General features: G+C 40.9%; 1 protein-coding gene across 6 annotated transcripts in view; it reads left to right on the top strand.

Moving 5' to 3' along the window:
- C2CD3 (C2 domain containing 3 centriole elongation regulator) overlaps positions 1-8,299 on the top strand; it is a 160,935-nt gene that overhangs the window by 100,618 nt on the left and 52,018 nt on the right. For all 6 annotated transcript variants that reach the window (XM_017532972.2, XM_017532971.2, XM_017532970.2 and 3 more), the window contains one exon: positions 2,947-3,294. In XM_017532972.2, the coding sequence (XP_017388461.1) occupies positions 2,947-3,294 (348 nt within the window). The remainder of the gene's footprint in view (positions 1-2,946; positions 3,295-8,299) is intronic.

Raw genomic sequence — 8,299 nt, 5'->3', positions numbered from 1 at the left:
TGGTGGCGCGTGCCTGTAATCCCAGCGACTCAGGAGGCTGAGGCAGGAGAATTGCCTGAACCCAGGAGGCGGAGGTTGCGGTGAGCCGAGATCGCGCCATTGCACTCCAGCCTGGGAAACAAGAGTGAAACTCCGTCTCAAAAAAGAAAGGGTGTTACCTAATTCCAGTACTGTGGTGGGGTCAACATACGTCGAAGAACTGGCTCTGAACTCATAGCACTAGAGTGCATCCAAATTCATCAGATTTTTCCATTTAACGTAGTTAAAAACACTTATAAGTGTTAACACTTACAATTAATGAATTTTGGGAACTACTTTTAACCACATATATAGGAGCCTATCTAATCATCTAGAATGCTAGATTATTAATTACACTGAAAAGCATACCTGTTAAGGGGACCAGGATATTCTTTCTCTCTGGTCAGCACATCTTGAAACCATAAAGAAAATCTATATGGTAATAAGTAGTTGACAAAGCAAAAAAGAAAAGGGTAACCTTTTGCGGGTGGCATTTTTGTGCTGGGTGCTTTTCTTTCAAACATTTGCTTAGTGCTTGATACATATTCTGGGACCTGGAAACTCCCAAGTCGAGTAAGAAATAGTTCCTGACCTTATAGGAGAATACAATAGTAAGTAAATAATGACAGTGAGGCATCAGAACTAGGAAAAAGGTGTTCTTGGAGCTGTGGAAACACAGGGACACAACATCTCTAAGGATAGCATCTCAGTGAAAGTGATACTTGACCTAAGTTTCAAAGGATGTAGGTATAAATCAAGAAAGGGGGAAAGAAAGGTATTCTAAAGAAGGGAACAGCATGGGTGAAGGTACAGGAGAATGAAGAGTTTGATGGATTTGAGGGACTATTGTAATTTCAGGCAGCTGCAGCATAGGATACATAGACTGGGAAGTGATTAAGATGAAGCTAGGGAGGTAGGCAGGAGTACTGCGTTGAAAGCCTTCTCTTCTAAGCTCAAGTTTAAACTTTTTTCCTGAGAGTTATGGAAAACTAGCACAATGGTTTCTGAATAAAAGAGGAGTGTATAGCTTTGCATTTAGAAAAATAAAGCTAGTGACTATAGTTAAGATGACTTAGAGATAGCCAGACTAGACCCTTTACAAATATGAACTTTATTCAGCTTAACATTGCTGTCCAGTTAGTTATGTACCGCACTCTACAGTCAAAGAAACTGAGTCATGACCCTTTTTTAGCCCTATTAGCCCTGTGCTCTGACCCTATTGTTGAGTGTGTGGCCCAGGCTATAGGAGAACTGAGTGTATCTAGGTGATCATCCCAAATTCTCTGGTTCTTTCTGGACCTAACAGGTGTAAATCTGGCTCTGTTGAGCACATCAAATGCCGTGTGCCCTATTTTATCTGGGAAGGCCTAGAGTCACTTAAAAGGGATTACAGAAAATGTCCTTGAAGTGAATCAAGTTCACTTGAACTAAAGTTTATAAAGACAGGCTTTTAGCTTCATTCTGCTGAAGAAGGTAGGTTTAGGACACTGAATGTAGATTTAAGTATAGGATCTCAAGCACAAATGTCTCTTTTTATTGAGTGCTACAAAAGGTGGTATTTAGGTTTTCAGATAATCCATTTCTCTCATACTTCTGCATATCCCTCTTGTCTGAGCTTTTTATCCTCTTGTGCAAGGGCCTCATACAAGGCATGTCATTTGATGTGTTTGTTGAATAAGTCAAGCCATCCATCCAACCATACTTCAACGTTTTGTTAAGTTTCCTGGGGTTCAGGATTTAACTGTGTTGCTTTTGGGTATCTTCACTCCTGTAATGACCTGCCCTCTTTTCCTTTGATAATCATGATAACTTACACATTGCTTTGAGAAGAAAACTGATTATCTAAAAATAGAAAAAACAGGAAAGGTTTCCTATTATGGCCTTCTGTGAATCAGTTAACTTCATTTTCCTGACTTGAAATGAGTCTAATGAAGCAAACTTTGAGATTCAGAAGAAGCTATTAGAACCTTCTGTTTTATAAATCTCATTTTAATATTCAGCAAGTTAGTAAAATTCAAATCTCTGGGCTTAAATCTGCTACTTACTGGAAAAGTGATGTTGGCAGGTTATTTAACTCCTCTGAGATTCTGGCATATGAAAGAGACTCAACAGATATTAACTCCCTTATATTTCTTTCTGGTCTCCTGCTGACCTCCTACTTCCCTTCCAAAATATTGCCAGAACCCTATGAAACATAGCTAAATTGAGTGTCAAGACAGCTTCCTGATAGGGAGAAGGTATAAAAACAGAGCTCATGCGACATGAGGAAGATAAAATAGGCCACTCCTGATTTCATCACTTAGACTTCTCTAAGTCTTATTGCCTCTCAGTGAATGAATCCCTTCCACAACAGCTCTGCCTGGCAGTCACTTTTTTTTTTCTTTTTGTTTTCTGGGTTTTGGGGTAGAAGTTGTTTTTTGTTTGTTTGTTTGTTTGTTTGTTTTGAGACAGAATCTTGCTCTGTCGCGCAGGATGGAGTGCAGTGGCAGGATCATGGCTCACTGCAGCCTTGACCTCCTGGGCTCAGGTGATCCTCCCACCTCACCCTCCTCAGTAGTTGGGACTACAGACACACACCACCATGCTCAGCTAATTTTTGTGTTTTTTTGTAAAGACAGGGTTTTACCGTGTTGCCCAGAGTCTCAAACTCCTGGTCTCAAGCAATTCACCAACTTCAGTGTCTCAAAGTGCTGGGATTACAAGTGTGAGCCACCACACCCAGCCTACTTTTCATTATTGAAGATAGTTAGGGCAGAGTAAAAGTTTTGATGTTTTCTACCAGCTTCATATTTATTTTGCAAATTGGTGTATTGAGGTTTGTAGACCTTTCAAAGGAGAAAGGACCACAGCACCTTCTGTGAGTGTTTCCTCCAAGCTTGGTTCTTGGTTCCTGCTTGATTATCCGTATTCTCCTCCATCCTCTTGTAGGTGTGTATCCTCTGTTTGGACAAAATGCTTCCAACCTCTCAGGAGCAGCCTTGCGAGTTCACGTGGTTCTTTCCTCTCTTTCCTCGCACCCGGATCCCACTCATGAGCTGGACTCCATGGACTGCAGCAGCCACAGTGAATCTGAGCAGCTCCCCAGAAGGAATGATGAGGTCCAGTTTTCTCCACCAGTAGAAGTCTCCTGCCACCAGAAGTCTCCTACCTCCACCCAGGTCCCCTGCGGCAGCACCACAGCTGAAGTCTGCCTGACCCAGGAGGGCCCTGCTGAGTTGGATAGAACTTTTGCCGTCAGCATCCTAGTAGAAAGAGCAATGCACTTGAGCTTGAAAGGTATGCTCTCTTCACCTACCCAGGAGCATATGTCTAATCTAACTCTTCAGGGTGTGCTCCTTTCTTCACAAATCTTTCAAATCATGGCAGGATCTGTTAATTATCTTAATTGATAATTATTTATTTCTCAAGCCTACAGGTTTAACCACCATGAATGCTTTTCTGAACTTGCTGCATATCGCCAGTATAGCCACTTGAGTATCAACCTAGATAGATACTTCTCTTTTCCTTATCCACTGTCAAATCATCAGATCACTAACTTGTTCTGCATTCCTGCCAACTCAGGCCCTCCTAATGCACCTAGGGCCAGGCGTTTTTAACACTGGGTCCTTAAACACCCAGGGGATCCATGAAAAGTTCAAACTCACGGTTAATGACCCTGGATAGGAAAATAATTACGTCTTGATTTTTATTAACCTCTAACTAAAATTTAACATTTCCTCTCATTATGAATATAGGCAATAGATCCTAGTAATAGTAATAGTACCTGTGATATTGTCAACAGTAATCACAGGTATTTCTGTATCAGATCATTATTGTAGATATCTTAGAATATCACTTATAACTATGATTTCTCTGAAATTACAGTAGTTTTAGTTTTTTGTGGGTTTTTTTTTTGTTTGTTTTTTGTTTTTTAAACAAAGTCTTGCTCTGTCACCCAGGCTGGAGTGCAGTGGCGGGATCTTGGCTCACTGTAACCTCCGCCTCCCGGCTTCAAGCGATTCTCCTGACTCAGCCACCTGAGTAGCTGGAATTACAGGCTTGTGCCACCACTCCCAGCTAATTTTTGTTTTATTTTTTTGTCTGTTTGTTTTGAGACGGAGTTTCACTCTTGGTGCCCAAGCTGGAGTACAATGGCACCATCTCAGGTCACTGCAATCTCTGCCTCCTGGGTTAAAGCAATTCTGGGATTACAGGCATGTGCCTGTAATTTGTAGACCTTTCAAAGGAGAAAACACGCCCAGCTAATTTTGTATTTTTAGTAGAGACAGGGTTTTTCCATGTTGGTCAGTCTGGTCTCAAACTCCCGACCTCAGGTGATCCACCCACCTTAGCCTCCCAAAGTGCTGAAATTACAGACATAAGCCACTGTGCTAGACCTACAATAGTTAGTATCTTTAATTAGACCTTGTTAATAAAGCACATATATTACTATATTTTCAGTTTTGATAACTCTATGTAAATATAATTGGATTTCTCTGTAATCCTATGTATTTTACATTATGCATTTTAAAGAAACACTGTTAAAAAACAGAGGCCCATAGACCTTGCCAGATTGCCAGAGTCCATGGCAAAAAGAACCCTGCCCTGCCTTTATTCAGCTTTTTAATCTCCTAAAATTTTCCTTTTGCCATCACCCCTCTCTTTTGCCTGGCTACTCCCTGCTCCTCTCTTAAGACCCAGCTCAGGCATCACCATTTCCTGGAGGGCTTTCCCAATATAAAGGCCCCTTCTATTTGCTCCCCTGACACTTTTGCCCCTATATCATAGCATTTATCACACAGCCCTACAGTTGTTTCCATGATTTTCTTCTCAATTAGATATGAGATGTTCCAAAGTAAAGACCTTATCTCATTTGTTCACTCTTCATGCATTCATTCATTTCACAACAAAACTTATGTATTTGCTACATGCCAAGCACTGTCCTTGGTGCCACAGTTAAAACAGTAAAAAAAAGACAGACAAAAATTGTGCCCTGTGGAGATTACATTCTAATAGGAATATATTTATCCCTGTGTTCCTAGCCAATAAATTGCCTGTGTACATGTGTGTAACTTTGAGCAAGATATTCTTTCTGTCTTGAATTTCTTATCTGTAAATGGCTGTGATTAACAATGTGCAGATGTGTGGTGTCTGTGAGAGCCAGTCAACCATACTGTTATGAACCCAGAAAGTTTCAATGCACATGATTTAATTTGGATTTGACCTCTCTGTCTGGCTCCTGTCATCTCTGTATTGGTGTCCCTCAAACTGTGCCATGTGCCCTTACTACTTTGGAATAGAAACAAAACTCATGTTCATAGTAACTATCATTTATCTCTCATTCCTACTTCTCCCCATTTATACTACCAACAAACATTACTCCCATTATAAGCTTCCATAATGATCCTTGAGGTTCTATCCGTTTCAGCCATTGTGTATCAAAAACCTTGAAATATTCTATCTCAGGACAAAGCCTTCTTCAAGTATAGTATGAATCACAAAATTGAACAATTTTTACGTTTTTTTCTTTTTTGAGATGGAGTTTTGCTCTTGTTGCCCAGGCTGAAGTACAGTGGTACAATCTCAGCTCACCACAACCTCCACCTCCTGGGTTCAAGTGATTCTCCTGCCTCAACCTCCCGAGTAGCTGGGATCACAGGTGTGCACCACCGTGCCATTTTGTATTTTTAGTATTTTTGTATTTTTATTTTGTATTTTTAGTAGAGTTCGGGTTTCCCCATGTTGGTCAGGCTGATCGGGAATGCCCAACCTCAGGTGATCCGCCTGCCTCAGCCTCCCAAAGTGCTGGGATTACAGGCATGAGCCACTGTGCCTGGCCAATTTTTACATGTTTATAAAGAAAAAAAATTTTTTTTTGTACCCCACCAAAGCAGCCCATTTTTGAAAAGTTTAATATATAAAAACAAAATTTTTTTTAAAGACAAAAAATCAATAGATGAATGAGTTTAAGGAAAGTATTAAAAAGCTTATTTTATTTTTGGAAAGTTTTTTTGTAGTTGCATTGAAAATAAAATTTAATATACAAAAAGATATGGCGTATGTTACATTTTAGAATTCCCATATTGTAAAAAAAAGCAAACTATACTTATAAATTTTCAGTGAGACAGTGAATTACTTTTTTATAATATGACTTGGCAAAATTTTACAATAATTTATTGAGCATCTGCTGTGTGCTGAGTTCTATTCTAGTTTTTACGCATTAATTATGGGTTAAGTATCCCAAATCCAAAAGCACCAACATGGTACTCAAAGGAAACGCTCATAGGAACATATCAGGTTTCAGATTTTCAGATTAACATGCTGAATAAATATAATGCAGATGTTACAAAATCTGAAATACCTTTTGCCCCAAGCATTTCAGATCATGGTTATTCAACCTGTATCCCATTTAATCCTTACCACAAGTGAGATGATAGTTTGAAGAGATACATAATCATTTCACAAGTGAGGGACTGAAGTTCAAAACAGTAAAATGATCTTAAGTTCCATAATTAATGCACTCTGCAGAGCTAGACTGAATCCACCTGTGCCTGGATCTAAAGTCCATGTTCTTTGCCCTATGCCATCTTGCCTCCCCAGGACAAGATATAGCTGTGTTTGCCAGTTAGTCCTATCTACACTCTGTTCACCAGTCAGTCAAGTTCAGAGTAGGTATGACTTGCACACCCATTCCTGTGCTGACGTTGTGGGAATGATAATTCAATTCAGCAGATAGTAAGTCTGTGCCAGGCCAGTGCCAGGCACAAAGAGTACACAGAAAATGACACATAGTTTCTGTCCTTGAAGAGTTGATAGGCTGCCGGGCACAGTGGCTCATGCCTGTGATCCCAGCACCTTGGGAGGCCAACACGAGTAGATCACCTGAGGTCAGGAGTTTGAGACCAGCCTGGCCAACATGGTAAAACCCCGTCTCTACTAATAATACAAAAATTAGCCTGGTGTGGTGGTGCATACCTGTAATCCTGGCTACTCGGGAGGCTAAGGCAAGAGAGTCGCTTGAACCCAGGAGGCAGAAGTTGCAGTGAGCTGAGATCGTGCCATTGCACCCCACCCTGGGTGAGAACAAAACTTCGTCTCCAAAAAATAAAAAAATAAAAGTAAAAAAAGTGTTGATAATCCAAGAGCTGATAAATTGAGATCAGCAGCTATACTGTTAATGATAGATAAAGCAGAATGTGCCAAGGATCAAAATATGTAGTGTTTAGAAACAGAAATCAGATACGTCTAGGAAATCAGGAGAACTTTTTAGAATTGGCAAGATTTCAGAAAGGTGAGAATAAAATTCCAGGTGGATATTCCCATTTAAGCAAAAATATTGAAGGGGGAAAGCGTATGCCCTGGGCTTGCTTAGAGGTGGGAGTCCTAACAGCAGTTCATCCTGTTTGGCTGGAAATCATGGTCACTGTAAGGAAGTTAGAGGGGACTCATGCAGAGATAAATAAGAAAATTGCTAGCTGGGTGTAGTGGCTCATTCCTGTAACCCAGCACTTCGGGAAGCCAAGGCAGGTGGATCACTTGAGGTCAAGAGATCGAGACCAGCCTGGCTAACATGGCGAAAACTGGTCTCTACTAAAAATACAAAAATTAGCCAGGTATGGTATGCCAGCTACTTGGGAGGCTGAGGCAGGAGAATCACTTGAACCCAGGAGGAAGAGGTTGCAGTGAGCCGATATCGCGCCACTCAACTCCAGCCTGGGCAACAGAGTGAGATTCTGTCTTAAAAAAAAAAAATTGCTGACTAACAGCAAGGGCCAGACAAACACTAACTGACATGATATTAGAGTGGCCTGGAACTGCACAATGGTGACTTTTCTCCTTTTCCTTCCTGCATAACAAACGACGAGTGATTGCCTGTGCCTTTGCTCATGCACCTGTCTTAGCCTGGATTCCTTTATCCCTTCCCCAGATACCAAACTCCCCCTGTAATCCTGCTCTTCCCCTTAGACCCCCGTTCCAGTCACACTGGCCTCTTTGCCTTCTCTGCAATATATAGCAGACTCCTGCCTTGGGGCCCTTGGATTTGATATTCCCTCCACCTGGAATGTTCCTTACTTCTGGCATGTCATTCTAGTTACCTTGTCTCCGTGAGGCCTTTCTTGGTCATCCCATCTTAAATTTCAGCTCTCTTCAGCATATTCTGTCCCTCTTTCCTGCTTTAGTTTTGTCCATAGCCTATAACAGTATATTTTGTTTCTTTTCTGCCTTTTCTAGAAGGATGTAAGTTCTACAAGGCAAGATTTTTGTTTGTTTCTTTTTCTTTACTGCTGAACCCTCAACACTG

Source organism: Cebus imitator, unplaced genomic scaffold, assembly GCF_001604975.1.
Source record: "Cebus imitator isolate Cc_AM_T3 unplaced genomic scaffold, Cebus_imitator-1.0 Scaffold79, whole genome shotgun sequence".
Taxonomy (NCBI): domain Eukaryota; kingdom Metazoa; phylum Chordata; class Mammalia; order Primates; family Cebidae; genus Cebus; species Cebus imitator.
The sequence above is the reverse complement of the archived record's forward strand: the minus strand, read 5'-3'. Positions and strand labels throughout refer to the sequence as shown.